General features: G+C 39.7%; 1 protein-coding gene across 1 annotated transcript in view; it reads left to right on the top strand.

Annotated features, from left to right (window-relative positions):
- The window catches only part of LOC106718627 (cadherin-99C), a 107046-nt gene extending 96002 nt beyond the window's left edge, over positions 1-11044 (top strand). The window contains exons 12-31 of the mRNA XM_045679221.1: positions 88-225; positions 646-795; positions 1160-1274; positions 1771-1973; positions 2258-2398; positions 2715-2838; positions 3127-3287; positions 3831-4004; positions 4188-4397; positions 5103-5351; positions 5847-5942; positions 6298-6451; positions 6670-6965; positions 7182-7409; positions 7656-7921; positions 8353-8571; positions 9028-9154; positions 9404-9506; positions 9766-10105; positions 10650-11044. Of these exons, the coding sequence (XP_045535177.1) occupies positions 88-225; positions 646-795; positions 1160-1274; positions 1771-1973; positions 2258-2398; positions 2715-2838; positions 3127-3287; positions 3831-4004; positions 4188-4397; positions 5103-5351; positions 5847-5942; positions 6298-6451; positions 6670-6965; positions 7182-7409; positions 7656-7921; positions 8353-8571; positions 9028-9154; positions 9404-9506; positions 9766-10105; positions 10650-10743 (3588 nt within the window). The 3' untranslated portion in view covers positions 10744-11044. The remainder of the gene's footprint in view (positions 1-87; positions 226-645; positions 796-1159; positions 1275-1770; positions 1974-2257; positions 2399-2714; positions 2839-3126; positions 3288-3830; positions 4005-4187; positions 4398-5102; positions 5352-5846; positions 5943-6297; positions 6452-6669; positions 6966-7181; positions 7410-7655; positions 7922-8352; positions 8572-9027; positions 9155-9403; positions 9507-9765; positions 10106-10649) is intronic.
- Positions 11045-19607: the final 8563 nt, after the last annotated feature.

The raw sequence follows: 19607 nt of genomic DNA, 5'->3' as shown, positions 1-19607 counted from the left end.
AAAATAATTTAATAATATTACCTTGGTAACTCTTGGTTACCACGAAGTTACACTTCTACTACAATATTGTATATTATATTTTTTTAGGGCCCCGGGGATCCTGTACCGAAATATTCTTTCGAACTAACAACACACTTCTTCGATATAGACTCTGAAGGATATCTAGTAGTCAACGACGAACATTTAGATCGAGATCCACCAAGCCCTGGCAAATTGAGATTCCAAGTAAGCTTACTAAATTACAGTGTTCTTAGTAGGGAAGTAAAATTTATGATTATAATGTAATTTTTCCCGTATAGTATGTATAGTCCATTATATTGTTGCTGGATTTATATAGAAAAGTAAGATTTGTGTTATTCCCACATTAGGGGTACATTAAGCCTTGTTTATTGTGACCAGTAGTGAGTAAATGGTGGAATCTACAGAACCTTTTTAGTACAGTTAGATTAGCATATCTGAGGGTCTAAGACGAATATTTGCTATATGCGTTTTCGTAATGTCATCGACCAAATCTGTCAAAAATTGTATGCGATTGTCATTATACTTTAAGCCCGATAGTGGCGGTGTACAACCCTAATATATTTTTTTCGATTACGCTACGAACACTTCGATCACAATAATATATAAACGTGGATACTTTTTCAGGTGGTAGCTCGTGAAGCTAACGGCGGTGCTGCGTCCGCGCCATTATCACTTGCTGTACAACTGTTAGATGTCAACGATAACGCGCCTGTAATACCGAAGACACAGCCGATCACCGTACCAGCGAGTTTGGAACCCACTACTGTATATAAGGTATTATACAGCTTGCATAAAAAACAAAGTTATTGTATACTTAAAAATTACGTGTAACTTTACACTACTTTACGTTTACTTTTGTACTTCGTTAAATCTAACTAAAAGATGTTGTAAAAAGAAATAGTATCTAGAAAGTAAAAGAACAACATTTTTCTAAAAAGAGTAATGAAGGATCCAATTTCCTTCTCTCTTTCTCCCTCTACGATTATATCTTTTTTCTCTCTCATGTAACGAATTGCGCGTAACCATGACGCGTTTCTAAAATTTCACTGTTCTCATCCAAGTTTCGATTCTCTGCAAAGATGATTGCTAATAAAATGTTAATGTTATGATTTTGTCAACATGATTGTTTGTTTTTCAGGTAACAGCGACAGATATCGATGAAGGTGAAAACGCTCGCATCACATACAGCATTTACCACGTGTCCAACAACGGCGCTAACAAGTTTACTATCGACCCCAACACTGGAATCATATGTAAGTATCATTTATTTATAACTAGGTGTCGCCCGCGACTCCATCCGCGCCTAATTAAAAAAAACCTAATAAGTAGCCTATGTGTCCTCCCAGACTGTTTTCTACATCCACCAGATTTCATCAAGATCAGCTCAGCCGTTCCGTAGATACCTTCAAACAAACATCCATCCATTCATCCATCCAAACATCCGTATTTATAATATTTGTAAGATGTAAAAAAGAGGCCGATATATGTATTTTCACTTCTAGCCTTCTTTATTGAATACCCGACTTCGCACACGTGACGTAAAGAGATGACAATAGTTTAAAAAAAAATTCATCCAATTTTTACTCAATTCTATAATATTATTTCATCTAAAAAAATACAGATTATTATTGAATTGATGTTATTTACCAAAAACAAACAAACCAAAAACATTTCACTTCATTGTATTAATAAACCAGTGCAAATTCATTCTTTTCCAATATGTGAAGTCTATAAAACTTTAAATTCCAGCGAGCACCGGTCGTTTACAAGCTGGCGAGCAATACAGCGTTACCATTCGTGCTGTAGATGCTAAAGGCCTCAGTTCTCAAGGCATAGTAGAATTACTAGTAGCTCCAGGTCCTAACACACGGCCTCCACAGTTCACCGCAAGAGATTACTATGCGCCTGTCTCAGAGGGCGCTGCAATCAACTCTACCGTTACTACTGTTACCGTAAGTTTCAATGAATAGCTTATAATTAATGTTAGCTATGTATAATCCGATTTTTTGGCGAAAATTTTAAGCCAATTTAAGCCAACTTTCATCTAAAGTTGCTTAGTTTGGCCGCTAGAAGGCTTTGCTTAGATTTTTTACATACATATAAATTACATCCAACAAACATACGAAAAATGTTCGTTCTCGTTTTATATACATAGAAATTTCTTAGTTAGAATTAATACATATTTATTTGTGTGTGTCCCCCTCTTTATGTAACTAAATAATAATATTAATTCCAGGCCAAAGATCCCGAGAATGAGCAAGTAACATACTCTATAGTATCAGGCAACGATCTACGTCAGTTCGCTATCGGATCTAACACGGGAATTATAACTGTGATAAGACGACTCGACAGAGAAGTACTTACACGATATCAACTTGTAAGTAATGCTATTTAAATATTTTTCTGAATTTTTTGAATTCTGATTTTTTCGCTTTGTGTTTTCAAATAAACAAACAGAATTTTTGACCTATTTATTTTTAAAATATTTAGTCACTATTATTTACTATTAGTAAACTTAGCTTCGTTGGGGTAAATAATTAAAGATTGAAGAGTTTTCTAAATGTCAAAGTATTTTTAAATTTTACTTTGTTTACTAAATACTTTATATTGTGAGTCGAGTCACTAAATAAATCCTCAACCTTTTCAAAATTGTGGAAGTAATTATGTACAATTGGCTTTATTTTTCTCATCAGATGGTAAAAGCAGAAGACCCAGGTAAACTCGCTAGTACCGCGACTGTTAACATAAAAGTTACTGACATAAACGACAATAATCCAAAGTTCGAAGAAGATTCGTATACATTTCAAGTCAAAGAAGGTATTAAATTCTTTCCGTATTAATATTTTATTTTATCCAATAATATTCATAAAAGATCGAAAAGCAAACAATTGTAATGTTAAGTGACAGAACACGAATGCTGGGAAATAAGAGAGAGAGACACTTAAATATATAGGTACACCATAGTAATAGATTTTTTTTCTGTTTACATTGTTGACTGTTAAGTGGGTTGTTAACTTGAGTGTTAAGTTATTTATTTAGTTAAATAAATCACAGCTTAAAAACCTTTTTTCTAAAACCCCTCTTAATAACTAATATCCCATACAGGTTTGTCAGGTGAAACAGTTGGTTACGTTCACGCGACTGACGATGACGAAGGTGTGAATGCATTATTGAGCTACAGCTTGCCCGCGCACCTGCCTTTTGCTATAGACAACGCTACGGGAATGATTACTACACTCAGTGAACTGGATTATGAAGATATTAAGGTAATTGGATTTATTCAAAACTAGCTTTTGCCCGCGATTCCGTCCGCGCGGAATCAAAAAAAAATATAATAAGTTGCCTATGTGTTCCTTCAAACTATGTTCCACGCCTGTGCTAAATTTCATCAAAATCCGTTCAGCCGTTCCAGAGTTAATTTCAAACAAACATCCATCCATTCATCCATCCATCTATAATATAATATAAGTAAGATTAATGACTTCATACAGGGTGTCCTGAGAGTATAACAATGATGTCAATGATGCGATATGAATAAATTAATAACGTGATGTGACTCAAAATGATACTGTATCAAAGTAAACGGGTTATAAAAGAGAACCTTTATACAGGATGTTCAAGAAAGTAAATAGAACAAAAAAAAAATTCGACATAAAATTATTCAACTCAAGATAAAGTTATAAAATAGTCTACCGAAGAGCCTACTTAAGTCTGTTATTAAAGAAACTTCCGAAGACCGATAAGCCTACTCGCATAGTATTCCAAAAATTCAATTGAATTAAAATATTATTCAAATGTACACTTCACAGGACTACGCGTTCGTAGTAACAGCAACAGATGGTGCTATCGATAAGCGACTAGGCACAGCCTCAGTCACAGTACAAGTGCAGGATGTACCTGACGAAGACCCAGTGTTCCTGCAGGACATTTACACAGTGCATGTCCCAGAAAATGTTAATAATTACCCCGTGGTGCAAGTACATGTAAGTATTGACATATGCTCGTTTGCCACCTTTTGTAAAAAAAAAACTTGACCAAATTCTTGAAAGTGTAATGATAAAAATAGCGCATCTGTTTAAAAAATATCATATTATATCAGATTTCAACAAAGTAAAATAAAACACACCACCTAAAAATAAGTTTTTTTCATTACTTAAAACTTTCAGGCAACAGATCCAGATACGATGCCAGAGATCACTTATACTATATTAAAGGGAAATATGGAATTATTCTCTATAGACCGTAAAAATGGCGTTATCAGGACTGTACAGCCATTAGACAGGGAGGAGAGCGCTAGACACGAGCTCGTTGTGGGCACTGAAGAGAATAATCAAGAAATACCGGGAGCTACCACTACTGTTGAAGTTATTGTTGATGTAAGTGGCTTAATTTAAGGTATATTTCGATGTATTCAACGAAGATTATCCACAACAGTGCGATTTTCGCGCAATTTCCTGCCTCGCATAGCTACGTTGTGAAACATTGTCCTCGGTGGTATTTCCTAAAATAAACGACTTAGGGTCCTTCTGGAAGCGAGCATACCATTTCCTTAAAGGAACTCATCATTTGTTCCTCTGGTGTTGCGGATGCGGTGTTATTGATGACCTCAGTGTTCCTCCTGCTTGTTTGTCCCCATCTAAAAAACAGTTAAGCGATCTATCCCCTGTTTTTTTCAATTAACAAAACTAATTTCTGTGTACATATATTTGAAAGTACCGTTAGAAAGAAGTGCAGAATTTGGTTGTCATTGAGTGTTTATGTTTGATGCTTAGTAATCAATCGTATTAATGTTTCAAGTTTTGTCTTGCAAAATTTGCTTCCAAACATACGATAATTTACGTAGGAGCCGTCAATTTATATTTAACGTACAAGGAAAACCAAGATTGATAAAAAATTAAAGCGTAAAAATGTAAACGTTTACTGTTTGTAAAATAAAACGCAAAGTTGCATGCTTGCAACTTGCCTAAATAGTAAAATTTATTTCAGATTTCATTAAAATTTAAATTGAAAAAAGAAAAAAATCTACCGTATGGCAATTTAAGCTACCAAATATTTAATCATTCATAATTTTATAATTTCAGGATAAAAATGACAACGCGCCCGTATTTACAATGGCAGTTCGTCCTGTCACCATAGAAGATTCATCGTCAATTGGTAACCTGGTTCAAACAGTAATAGCTGCGGATGCGGACGCCACGTCTCCTAATAACAAAGTGCGCTACAAGTTAGTAGGAAGAGGAAAAGCTTCGATATACTTCCACGTTGAACCAGATACAGGCGCGATACGTGTCCGTGATGACTTAAGGAAAGAAGCTGATAGTGAATATACGGTAAGGATAAGCAAAATTATAGTTTAACAAGCTGCATTAACAAGTAGCCTGTCCTTTCTCGAGCTCTAAACTATCTGTGTACTAAATTTTATTATGATATATGAGTTCAGTAGTTTGGCGTGAAAGTGCGACAGACAGAGTTACTTTCACATTTGTGATAATAGTAATAATAATAATAATAATAATAATAAATTTCTTTATTTAACTATAAGCCATTTTTCACAAAATTAGTGGGGCTCTGTCTCCCGAACTAGTTAAAACTGTGTTTCGGGAGGCAGCGCCTTCTCTTATATATTACTTAATTAAGCGTTAGTTACTATATTAGTAAGGATTGATTATTTACCTCGTATACTTATTCAAGGAACAAAACAAGTTAAAAACCTTGTCTAATTGTTTTCAGTAAACAAGAATTTATTCAACCAACCAAACATTAAAAATCCAAAGAAGAAATCAGAAAAAATATTTATTTAATAAAAAGACTTGATATTTTTACAGGTGGATGTCCAAGCATATGACCAAGGAGACCCGGTGATGTCAACCGTTCTGAGCCTTACTATATACGTCAGCCATTCCGCCACAGTACCTCCTGATGTAAGTTGGTTTCTTCAACTGAATATAAAACTGTCATAAGACATACTGAGTGCGTACCGTACGAAGTACATACGTATACGTTAAAGTCTCGATGTCAGGATTGATTTTAATGGACAGGCTATAAGACATCACAGACGTGTTTAAGTCGAAACAAAGCGAAAGCTGTAATTACCAAGACCTCAATTTTGACTTTTAGCACTTAAATTTACTGTGTCTTGTATTTTATTATGTACTATGAGGAAAAAATTTCATTCACTTCTCAATTTTATACATTTAATTACGACCTGATTTTCTATAGTTATTGTAGTTCGAGTCAGCATTTTAATAGTATGCAATATTCCATTTTATTTCATAGGTAGGACTTGGTTTCGCCGATACTTTGTACACAGAGCACGTCGCGGAGAATTCACCTAACGGCACTCTAGTGAGAATATTACCATTGTTGAACAAGAGAGAACATTCACCTGATACGCCACTGAAATGTCGACTCACTGAAACGTCACAAAATGGTAAGAGTTTGCACATTTCAAAGTTTTTCCCAACATGTTTTAAAAAGACAAACACAATGTTCTTTTATCTATTCCATTAATGATCGTCTCATCCATCTCTTTCTTGTAACGTAATATCTTCTTTCTCTTTCTTGTAACTAAACTTAACGCGTCCTTGACATTGTATTAATGTATCATTGTTACAATTTTGATGGCTTGAGTTTCTTTTTGTATTTTAGGTGTGTTCTACGTGAAATTAACCGAAGAGAGGGATTGTGCGATCTACCTAAATACGAGCTCGTTAGATTACGAAACTCTTTCGGAGTATTCCCTTGAAGTACAATTAGAATCTATACAGGGTTTGATAAACCCTAACGCTAGTAAAGCGGTTGTGAAAGTACACGTTACTGACGCAAACGATAACGCACCCGTTTTCATTTTCCCTGAACAGTCAACGATTGCTAATGCAAAGGAGAAATATTTCGCGATAGCAACAAAGGAAATGCTTTTAGGAACTAACGTGTTACAAGTTAAGGTAAAATTTTACTCTATACAAATCATACTACTGCTAATAAATCTCCATCATTGACATTTTTCATTAGAAAATTAGTCTATTAAGACTAAGCAAGAAGTTGCAGTAATTTTCAATACCTTTGATTTAACCTTTTACATTGGAAATTATTTCCTTTTTTGGTACTTCAAAACTAATTAAATAGGTCTAAAAACAATTTTTTTCTATGATTTTGCTCAGGCTAAAGATAAAGACAGTGGAGATTACGGTAAAATAGAATACCAGAAGAATTCATGGACCAAAGCGGCAGAGGAGTACTTCAGTCTAGACGCAGATACAGGGGTGATCAGCAATATACAGACATTCGAGAATGTTCCATCAGATGCACTGCCGTTCAAATTCAGTGTCACCGCAAGAGATAATCCTAATTCTCCACAAGATTATAACGTAGCTAGAGCTTATGTTGTGGTACGTATTATATATTAATCATCACCGCGCAAAAACACGACTGTATTGTCTATAGAAATGAATAGAAAAGGTATTTTTTTTCTACACTGTAGATTTTTTCCCATCGCCTTATAATTCGTGATAGATTTTTAAAAGTTTCCACATATTTCAATTAACTTTCACATTTGAATACACTCCCTTCTTACATATCACAAAATACATCCATACTTTAATATCAGATATTCAAATAAATCGCCTCTATTTTAGATTAATCTCCTTCAAAAAGAAAATCAGCTGGTAGTCGAAGTAGCTGATTTAAATGCGGAGACTCTAAGGAGACAATCCCGTAGTTTCCTTCAAGCTATAGAAGAGAAGAGTGGCCTAGTCGCTGGTCTGGAGAAGTTAACAGCTAGACATTACTTGGGAGAGAACGGGACGCTAGAGAGCGATAACAAAGGAACAGATGTTTGGTTGTATCTGGTCGATCCTAACACGGGAGCGATATTATCGAGAGAATCTACGCCAGTGAAGAAGTAAGTAGTGTTATATTTAGCAAAAATGCTTATAATCGCTGCTCGCAGAAAATTCTTAATCCAATATAACTTAAACACTGATATCAAATTAAAATTAAAAATGAAATGCACAATTACTATGAAATTACACATATTAAGACATAATAGGAACATTTCTCCACTCAGAGTCTTGTTAAAAAGTTGCGATAACTACTCTAAATATTAACTTAATGTTTCCGGTGGATCCTTCCGTGCACCCGAGGATAGCCCACACTAAACCCGGTTATAGTGTTTCAAGTTTCAAAACCCTTTTTTCCTTTTTTAGTGACCATGTAGAGTTAGTTTATGTTTTACTATGTACTTGTTGTCAGCCCTTAGTTAGGGTAGGCTCCGAGCCATTCGGTGAGGACGTATAGTGAGCTGATGATTATGATGTAATTATTGTGGCGCAGTGCCATAGAGGGTGGGGTGCATAAGGCGGTGGGTGCGCGTCTCCAGGCGCCGGTGAGCGAGGTGCGTGCGCCTTTACTGGCCGCCGCGCCGCCACTGCGCCCGCACCTCGCTGTCGCGCCTCTCGCCACAGCACTGCCAGCTGCACTGCTGGCACTCGCAGCACTCGTGCTGGTTGCAGCGACCGCCGCTACAATATACATCTGCGCCTCATGGAACAGGTATGTATGGCTTAACCAGGAAAATAGAGAGTCTATCACATGGAATCTCAACTTCTTTTGTTTCCTTCTACTCGTATAAGTACATGAAGAAATTAGTTCTGTATTATCTGGATAGGCTATAACTAACTACTGCATGTTAATTTATCTTAGTTAAGTTTCTGGCACGACCTGCCACGCCCCCTATCCCTCTATTGATTACTTTTGAGTTGTTTCTTGTCATTGTGGAATTGAAATAATGTCGTACCGCAGTAATTGTTGTCCTTCGTTTGTTTGTTGGATGTTAAAGTAACATTATGAAATAGTATTGATAGTTTTTGATATTATATTTTCGGTTTAAAAATGTATACACAATTATGAGTGGTTATTGAATAGAAAAAAAAATATTGCATCTTGAAATATGATCGAAATAATCTTCACAAAACGTTTCACGTTGTTCTCTATTCAATGTGTTTATAGATACAAGAAGCACAAAGAGCAAGCCATTCAGCAGTACGGAACATTGAGCATGAGTATGCCGCCGCCGCGCCCGCCTTCCGGTTACGAGTCCAGTGAAGACGAGCCTGCACCCAGATATGAAACTCAGGTATGTAGAGGTCAAATAACATTGGTTATAATCTCGCATACAACGGTGTCTTCATTCTTTTTTATACCTCTGTGGGTTTCAACTACTGTTACGCTTTAATTAATATCCATCCTTCTCATTCTTTTTGAAAAAACAGAGACAGTAATATGCCAGTGCATGTGTCTAGGCATTAGGATTTCACTTTTTTATACTAGTTAATTTATCAGTGTTTTATCTAACTGTTGATCTTATGAGTAATGTTTCTTTCAGGTTTTAAACATGGCTGTAGATGACGCAGATTTGCAGCTCGATTTTAGTCCAAATAACCACGCGTTCAACATACACAGCGTGCAATATCTTACTAAAGAAAACGGTGAGTAATTAATCAGCATCACAAAAAAGTTAATTAGCTTATGTGTTTATCCAGACTATGTTCTACATCTATGCCGAATTTCAGCGAAATCCGATTACCTGGTCTTGAGGTAATAACATACATCCATCCATCCATACATTTAAACTTTCTCATTTATAATATTAGTAAGATTTCTAAATAAAGTCTACATTTAATTCGGAGGCTTTTGCCGATGGTTGTAGACGATACGAAAAAAATATTAATACATTGTCATATGTAGGAGAACGTAGTCCAACATTATCTGAAACTGCAACAACGGCGCGGGCGTCGAGCGTGAACGAGAACGCGGCGTCGCTCAACAACCAAACCTCGTTAGAGGGGAGTGGGGGCACTGGAGGCGGTGGGGGCACTGTGGGGGGCACGCAGACACTCAACCGTCGTGCTGCCGCCGTGCACTCACAAGGGCATGCGCTCAACAACGCCCTGGGCACGTTACCGCGAGCGAATAACAGTGCCGGCGGTCTACTGCACGCTACGCTCGCTCGAAAGATAAATACAAATCATAAGAAGAAAGCCACACAACCTATTATGGCGTACGATGAGATTCCTGGCTTGCAGAGGTAAATATAATACATATGTAATTTATTAATGCAAATACAGTTGTACCTGGATAAGTGAGAAACATCCCGACCCACGACCTCCATAAGCGAGAAACTCAGGTAAAAGGGAAACCTCTAGAAGCAAGAAAAATATCGCTGTCCCTTGGTCTTTCCAAATTAATACTTTTGGTCTCTGACACCCTCGGTAAATCAATTCACACAACACAATGTGTTCATTAACAGAAAACTATTGTCCGTTATCGTATAAGGACATTGGGATTTCGATTAATTTCAGCCAAATAACACTATTAATTTGAAAGTTTTGTTTTGTATCAGGTCCTTACAATTTATTACTCACGATACAATAGGCTTGGGACTTACACAATTTAAACTAGAGTAAATGATTCGTTTCTAGCAAAATTTAATTATGTAAAGATACACAAAACGTTCTTTTTCTATAATAGACCGTACCGGTCAGAAATTAAATTAGTACATAAAATTTCGTCAGTCCAAACGCATAGTGTCAAACAAATGTCTTTTTATAACTGTCTTTTTTTTCCATTAGAGCATCAGATAATGACAACGTGACATTTGGCAAGAGGAATTTCACTGGCTACAGTTATAACCAATCGCCCGTGGAAACGACCACTGAACTATAGGCCGAGTTTCTGTGGTAAAGGATAATGTATAAGTTAAGTGAATTTCAAAGAAAAGTGATATTACGCCCCGTCCTTTAGCGCTAGATATGTGTTCAACGAATGTTTATATTTTTGTACGATTATAACCGAGCGCCTATTTTGTGTTGATAACGAATTTTTTAGGTAATTTTAAACTAAGCAACAAAGATTTACATACAAAGATAAGAACCTTAAAACAAAATCATTCATCTACTCATTCATAATGAACGAATGAACGACTGACGATGAAGTATAAGATAGCTAATTATCTTCTTGAAATCTGACTATCTTTTCTTCTCTTTATTTCCATCTTTTATCTTTTTATTTTCTTATTAAAAGACTGATAATTCGCGCAATTAAATTAATAATATTAATGTACATTAAAATGATTAAAGTCATTAAAATATGAGATATTACGCGTTGTAACAACTTAAATATGATTGATATTTTTTTTAAATCAAAGTTGATAGCTATTAATATTATGTATCCATGATATAAATACAATTATGGACTGTTTGTATGTAAAGATTCTATCTATGTATGTAATTCTTTGCTTATGTAGTACTTAGTGTGCCTAGTCCTTTCCACTGGTGAACAAAATGTTCATAATAACGAGTTTTGTATATAATAGAGGCATTATATTTGTAAATTTATTATTTCTTTTTAATAAGACCTCCAAATGAGCTACAAAGTTTTGATGATTTTTTTGTATGTAATATTTCGTTTGCAAGTTAGTACTGACTTTTATTTTTTAATTTAATATATGGCCGGTTGTAAATAAAAAAAGGTTAGATTAATATTTTAATTATGTATATCAATGTGTGCGTAGCTCATATTAATAGATGAATTAATTTGGTTGGTATGTATGTAATATAAATTTTTTTCATTATGCTCAGACCTTGGTGATCCTGTTTTCTGTAATATTCGAGACAAATATTTCAGAAACTGGGATCGTTTTCAAATGCATGGTCCACAACAAAAGTGCACATTCTAATGGTCTAAATTTGAGTATTTATTTTTACTGTTATTTTTAAATAATTATGCATAATAAGTCAAAGGGCACATTTGACAATATAATGCTTTTCTATTCCTCATTTTGCAGTTGCAAAGTTGAGTATCATAAGTTTAATGTGTGTAATAATTCCAATCCCTTATTCTCATGAATAAATTTACTTTTGTGTTATGTTTTGTACGAATTATGTGCCAGTTACATTAAATTTTTAGTCTGTAGACAATATTTTATATAATAAAGATTTATATTCTAGCATACTAAACAAATGCTCATATTCCTTTTTATCTTTTTGTGTAGATTCGGCCTTTACAAAAATTTCGTGCCAAACATTTAGAAGATTTTTAATCAATTTTATCATTTAGTATTTATTTTAATTTCCAATTGGTTGGTTGTAAATGTTACCTATAATGTTTACGCTATTGTAAATTGTAAATTTTTTATCGATTACTTTTAATACATTTGTGCAAAAAGTGTATTATATTTGTTAATATAATTTCGAATAAATTAATTTTTATTATCAAAATAAATGTTTTTATTTCATAAATTGTTTTTATTTGTGAACCATAACATCGAGAGCGTCGATGGCTCAGGGGGCACTAGACTTGTAATCTGCAGGTCCAGGGTTCGAATCCAGCCATGTTCTAATGTGTGTTTCGATTTACATATGTACATTTATCCGACGTTCTAACGGTGAAGGAAAGCGTGATGTTACCTGCAAATATTTGAGAATAAATTCATATATTTGTGTGAAGATAACCAATCTGCACTGGGCCAGCGTGGTTGACTAAGGCCTAGTCACCCCTTAGTTAGGGTAGGCTCCGAGCCCCTCAGTTAGGACGTATAGTGAGCTGATGATGATGAACGTTAACGTAACTGTAACCACAGAATCATGTTAAAGTATTAATATTATCTTTCAGTACTTAATATTTCACATTTTTTTATTAATGCATTATGAATTTTGTCATCAGTGAAATGTCCAAAATATTGTATGGCACGAGTGCCATTGATTCGCAATCTATGGCCTAATACAATTATGGTAGCAACTTTGGGGCCACACAGCCCAACTATCCGGTCTTAAATTAGATCAAAATCATCGTCATGGTGGCGGCTTTGCCGCAGTAATAAGAAAGAGAGCAGCATCCCTGATGCGGCGGGTGGTGGACAGCGCCAACAGCTACCTGCAACTCATTGTTGATAGAGTGGGCTTGGACTGTCCCGTATTAGCCATGTGGACACGGTTACATATGTTGTAATTTTATTTGTTTTATTTAATTTCTAAGTTGATTTTGTATGGTCTATGTGTTTACAATAAAGTTTTATTATTATGACAAAGAAGTAGGTATGTAATATAGCTATTTTCTTAATGTTGGCAACGCAATTGAACTTGCACTGGTGTTATGGATGACTGACTGGATGTCCTGGACTTCGTTTGCTTTCCCCTTTTTCCCTCTTTTCATCAAAAAAATAACAATTAAAAAGACATTTTCAATTAAATAATAATTTATGTTGATGTTAAACTTTAATTAACTTGAAAACAATAAAGGACATTATTTATAAAAGCGACTCCAACTTATTTACAAATATCACATTTTTTTTATCGAGTGTCGTGAACATTTTTAATCAGAAGCAATAAATCGAGGTTGTAATTAAAATATTATCTCGGGAACTGTTTTTAAATTCAGTTGCATCAAAACTGTTACTTGTATCATTACGTAAATATAATATTTTTCTGTATTTAATAATAATAATAATAAGGTAAGTTTTTTTATAGTATAATGATAAGATTTTTTTTTTAATTTATAAATTATTAGTATATATTTATAAAGTATTAGTAACTATAGTTAGTTTTATTCTTAATCTGCAATAAATTTATTGCGCTCTCAAATTTGAATAAAATCGTGTACTCAAACAATAAATAGCCTCCGACATTTTTGGTCGACAAATTATGTAATTTTCGCTAGTCATTGTGCTTACTCAAATATGAACAACAAATGAACCTGTTCTTTTCACTCTAAGTACTGCAGTGTTAAAATAAGGTTACTGAGAGAAAGAGAAATACATTTTGATCGTTATCTGAATACCGTAACACTAATTTTTATCAGAGATATTATACAATTTAAACTCATCATTTCCTACATTATCTATAGAAATATTCTTTTCATCTTTTTCAAATAACTTGAGCAGTGATTGAATTACTTACTTTTATATTTCCTGTGCTGACTGACAAATTATATAAGCCAATGCTATAAGTGTAGACTTGTAATTAGCTGTATGTTAACTATCTTGATTATGATACTGTTACTTTATAGCTCTAAGTCTGCCATGTAAGTAAATAAATAAATTAATAAATACTGAAATATAAATAATTTTATGGAATGTAAGCAGTGAATTTCTATTTTTCAGTAAACTTCGCACCTTTTTTTTTCTTTTTCTTAAATTAGTTTTTTTTTTAATTTGTCACAAACATATCAAATTGCTGGTCATACTATTAATTGATGATCCATAGTAGATACCTCCATCTGCTCAGTCTCAGTCTTTCAAAACTAATGCGGGGGTAAAGAATGTCATACAACATATCCAGGTCCTGACGACAAATGATTCCATTCTCGCATGCTAGCACTAAGGCATGCTATAAACAAAATCTCTCACACCTCCCATGCGAGCACAATTTACTTATGAAAACGATAACAGTGTGCGGGCCCTATGGTATGCGTGAACAGTAATCTGCAGCACACTGCTTGCGGGCGCTAACGACTAATGAAATTGCGCCTTTAATTAAGGCGAAGCTGCCGTCTCATTTTCAATAAGCGATAACCTTAACACGTTCAATGACACTTTCTGGATGTATGCATATACTGAACGTGATAATTTCACGCATTTAAATTAGGTTGTTATTACCAACAAATATATAATCTTTTCCTTATAAAAATTCACATTAATGGTTTAATATTTGAATTTTCTTTTTAAATATCAAAATGATGTCCCTTGTAAATAGAAATTAATACTTGAAACACGTATCAAATAAAACAGTATTTGGTTACTTTGATACTTGATTAATTCAAATAGAAATATTCGTTTTGGATATGTCAACTGTTAGCTGATTGGATGTGATATTAAAATTATGCGAGATATCTTCTTAAAATTACATTCAATCTCGTATCTCGTTCGACTTAAAAAATTACAAACCGTATTATTTTAACCACCAAAACTTAAAAAATTAAGTCGCCGTGAATTAATATAAAACGCGTTACAAACGTGTCTACACTAAAGAATTTTATTCGTGACTCACGTTTTAATGACCAATGTTTACATCGCTAACTTTTTAATGACATATAGTATGTCTAAAACATACTGTTTATTTCCTCTGATATAGACCACAGTTGAATAGTCCAATAATAAAGAAATCAGATTGAAAATTCTAACATAACTGTATTAAAAAAAAAATCTTATTTTAGAATATTTCTTCTTTATTTCAAGGCGTAGACAAATTATTTCCATTTATACGGACTTGTCTGGATTTAGTATTCTCAGTTAAGTGAATATTTAAAGGATTGTGCCGTGAGACAGAGAATCCGGGACGTTAATTAAGTCGTTATACCCGAGGGTCACTTGTAATTCACTAAAAGGTTGATCCATTTAAAACTATATAGATCTACTAACACGTGAAATACATCTACATCTATATTTAACCTCTTTAACCCTTTCAATGCTACCCTAAATTGTCAAAAGCCCGTGTATCATCACAACTATTCACCTTTTTTTTTTTTTTTTTTTTTTTTAAAGTCAGGGAATGCGTTTACGCACGCCTACGCCGGGCTGTGCAATGGCGTAGGGAGTGTGGGACTCGCCGGTCACAAAAGGTGACCGGAATACCCACTAAAACCTGACTGCCCTCTAACGCATTATGGCGGGCGCCACGGGAACGCTTTAGCTTTCTTCCGTGGCCCCGCCTGCGTTATCGCCCTGAAGGGGCCTCCCTCTCACGCATGGTTTGTGGGGAGAAGTACGGCGGCGAAACCCCGCCTCCTTCTCCCCACTCTCCTGCGTCTGAGCGGGGGCGCGAGGGGATTATCCTCGCGCTCTCGCTCCCTTTCCTCCTTCTGCGAAATTACTATTTCGCAGAAGGAGGAAACCGCCTCCCATGACCCCTCACTGCCCAGCATGGCGCGAATTACGCCTGGGAGTGAGAGGTCATCACCAATCGCCGCTACCAGAGTGCGGCGCTCTTCGGACCACGCTGTACATACCTGAAGGGTGTGTTGCGCGGTGTCCTCATCAGCGCCGCACTCGTGGCACGACATCCTTTCCTCTCTTCGTATTCGGTGAAGGTATTGCCCGAAGCACCCGTGGCCTGTCAGCATCTGCGAAAGTCTATATGTGATTGCGCCGTGGCGCCTCCCGCACCAGTCCGAGAGCTGTGGGCGTATAGCCTCTATGGTGCGGGCGCCGTATTTGGCGTCCGCTAGGCCAGCAGCCCACAGCTCTATGGTCGTTCGCTTTCTCTCCGCCCGGGACCGGGCGAGCTCCTCTGGAGCCGGGGCTTCGCCCCGAGCTCTCTGCTCGACCCGCTCCCGGTACGCTTCGGCCAGCACACACGCTTCTATCTCCCATGGGGGAGTGCCGGCCAAAGCGCAGGCCGCTGCATGGCCAACCGTGCGGTAGGCCCTGCATGCGCGCACCGCAACGATGCGCTGCGGCCTGCGGAGGAGGGCCCTGTTTGACGCGTCAAGGGCTTCTGCCCATATCGGCGCGCCGTACAGGGCCATACTGCGAACGACCATGGCATACAGTCGTCTGACCTGCACGCCCGGACCTCTCAGGTTCGGGAGGAGCCTGGCGAGGGCGGAAGCCGCGCCGACGAGTCGGGGGGTTAGCGTCCGGAAGTGATCTCCGAAACGCCAACCCCCATCGAGGATAAGGCCAAGATATTTGATCCGGGCCTTAACCTCGACCTCGTCCCCGTTGATCCGGAGGGTCGCTCCTGCGGGCACTCTCCACCTCGGCCCTTTGAAGCAGAGGGCCTCGGTTTTGTGGAGTGCCACGCGGAGTCCGAGCGCCTCGATCCTCCGGACCAACAGGGTGGCCCCGGCTTCCGCCCTCCTCTTAACTTTCCTCCAGGTGGTGTCCCGGACGGCTATCATCGTGTCATCTGCGTAGCAAATGACAGCCATCCGGGGCAGCACCTCCCCGCGGATGGCCCAGTCGAAACCGATGTTCCACAGCAGGGGTCCTAGGACGGACCCCTGAGGAACACCGGAGGCCATCCGCCGCTCCTCTCTTCCCCCCCTCCCCATGTAGGACACTACCCGCTCTCGCAGGTAGTGTCCCACAATCCTCCGGAGATAGAGGGGCAGTTCATGGTACCGAAGTGCCTCCTCTATAACTCCGAAGGGGAGGGAGCCAAAGGCGTTGGCGATGTCAAGTGACACCGCCATCGCCCCCTGTCCCCTCTCGGCGGCATCCTCCGAGAACCTTTTCAGGACGGTCAGGGCGTCCAGAGTGGATCGCCCGGACCGGAACCCGAACTGGTTCTCGGAGAGCTGCGGCCCTTCCGTCTCCAGATGCTGGATGATCCGGGAAGCCAATACCCTTTCGAGCAGCTTCCCGGCCTCATCCAGCATCACGAGCGGCCGGTGGCCGGAAGGAGAGTCGACGGGGCGACCCTCCTTCCTCAGCAACACCAGTCGCCCCTCCTTCCACACCCCGGGGAAACGCCCCTCCGCCAGACAGTCGTTAAACAGTGTGCGGAGGCGCTCCCCGAGGTGTTCCAGCGCAATGTGTAACGCCTTACCAGGCACTCCGTCTGGCCCGGGGGCCTTACGGGTCCCCCTGAGCCGGCCCGCCGCCCTGGCCATTTCCTCCTTTGTTATCGGGGGTGGGGCGAGGGCGGCAGACCGGTTCAGCTGTTCGTCGTCGTCCGCCGGCATGTCTCTTGTCATGCGCGGTGGTACAAAAGAAGGGCTATCCGGGAACAGCCCTTCGACCACCGCGCTAAGGACCGCCGGCTCCATCGTTTCCGTGGGGGGCGCCACCTTCAGCTTCGCCCGCACCATGCGGTATGGGCGCCCCCACGGGTCTGCGTCTAGGGTCGCCAAGAACTCCGCATAGGCAGAGTTCTTGGCGGCCTTGATCGCACTGGAGAACGCCTTCTTTGCCGAGCTCAGCTCGGTGTAAAGGCGCTCCAGCTCTTCCTCTGTTCTGTTCCGCCGTCTGCGGCACCGGGTGAATGCCCGTCGGGCGGCGTTACTGGCGGAGCGCAGGGCGGCTAGGTCCTGCGACCACCAGTACACACCTTTCCGGGGCGCGAAACCACGTCGCGCCCTGGGCATTCCGGCGTTGCAGACGGCGGTCAGATCACGGCGAAATCTCACCGCCCTCTCGTCGACCCCCACCGTTTGGGGGGGTTCCTCCGCCCATGCCCGGACGATGGCGGCTTCTTCCGCCAGGTCAGGGTCGAGGCGCGAGAGTTGCCACTTTGGGAAGCCCTGGGCGCCTCGCTGTCCTGCCGCCGCCGTCCGGGCTTGTGACCCCTGGGGCGCGGTGGAGACCCTGAACCGGATGTACAGATGATCGGACAGGGTCTCCACCTCCTCAAGGACACGCCAACACGATATGCGTGCACCGATGCCGGGGGTCGCGAACGTGACGTCCACGACTGATCCCCCTTGTCGGCGCACGCACGTGTTGGCGTTGCCTTGGTTCTCCGGAACTAAGCCGATCATGGCGGCCCAGTCCCGGAGAAGCGCCCCTTTCAGGTCAGTGATGGAGGACCCCCACGCTGCGCACTTAGCGTTGAGGTCCCCCATCACGATGACCTGGGCCGGTGATGCTCTCTGCACAACCGGCTCCAGGCCATCCAGGAACCTCTCGAATTGCCGGAGGTTTCTGTTTGGGGAGAAGTAGACTCCTATGAGTACTACTTCTCCCCAGTTCACCGCCACGTAGCCCGCTCCTCGCTCCCTGAGGGAGAGGGGTTGTGGGCTCGAAGGCGGCACCACTATGGCGACTAATCCCTCTGTGTCCCCGAACCAACTGGGTTGGGGGGGGACAAAGTAGGGTTCAGCCACGACCGCAACAGCAATTCTCCACTCTGCCAGGCACTGCATGAGCAGGTCCTGTGCCCGGGCAGAGTGGTTGGTGTTCGTCTGTAGTAGGTCGAAATGCAGGTGTCTTGGCATTAAAATATCTGCATTTCTTCCTCTTCAGCCATACGGCTGCCGTGCGGTTGGGGCTGAGTGCGAGGCACTCTGCTCGACGACGGGGCTTTGCCCTTCACCGACGGGGGTGTGCACTTGGCACCCCCCATGACATGTGAGTGTGGGCGCCCCGTCGTTGCACACACGGTGCATTTGCAGGGGGCCTCGCACTCTGCCGACTTATGCCCTTCACTGCCGCAGCGGAAGCAGAGACGCCCGTTCTCTGCCTCCGCTGGGCATAGCGCGCGAGTGTGGCCCAGCATCATGCATTTGTAGCATCTCATCACAACTATTCACCTAGCCTTTGCCTGCGATTCCGTCCGCGACAAATTAAAGAAAAAAAAAACTAAAATACAGCATATGTTTTCTCCCATACTGTGTTCTACATCTAGATCTGATTTCATCGACATCAATTGAGCCGTTCTGCAGATACCTAGTAATGTTCATGTACATTCAAACATACGTATTTATAATTTCAGTAAGATTACAGTCAATGTTGAAATATTTCAAAGTACATTCACTCTGGTACTTTGATAACCAGTATATGGAATTGACTGCAAGAATATCGTCGATTGATAAGTCTCCATTAATTGCTATACAAAAGACATACATCGTCTGCGTAATTAGCAAATAATTTT

The sequence above is a fragment of the Papilio machaon genome, chromosome 9, assembly GCF_912999745.1.
Source record: "Papilio machaon chromosome 9, ilPapMach1.1, whole genome shotgun sequence".
Classification (NCBI taxonomy): domain Eukaryota; kingdom Metazoa; phylum Arthropoda; class Insecta; order Lepidoptera; family Papilionidae; genus Papilio; species Papilio machaon.
This window is presented reverse-complemented; position numbering and strand designations above follow the sequence as displayed.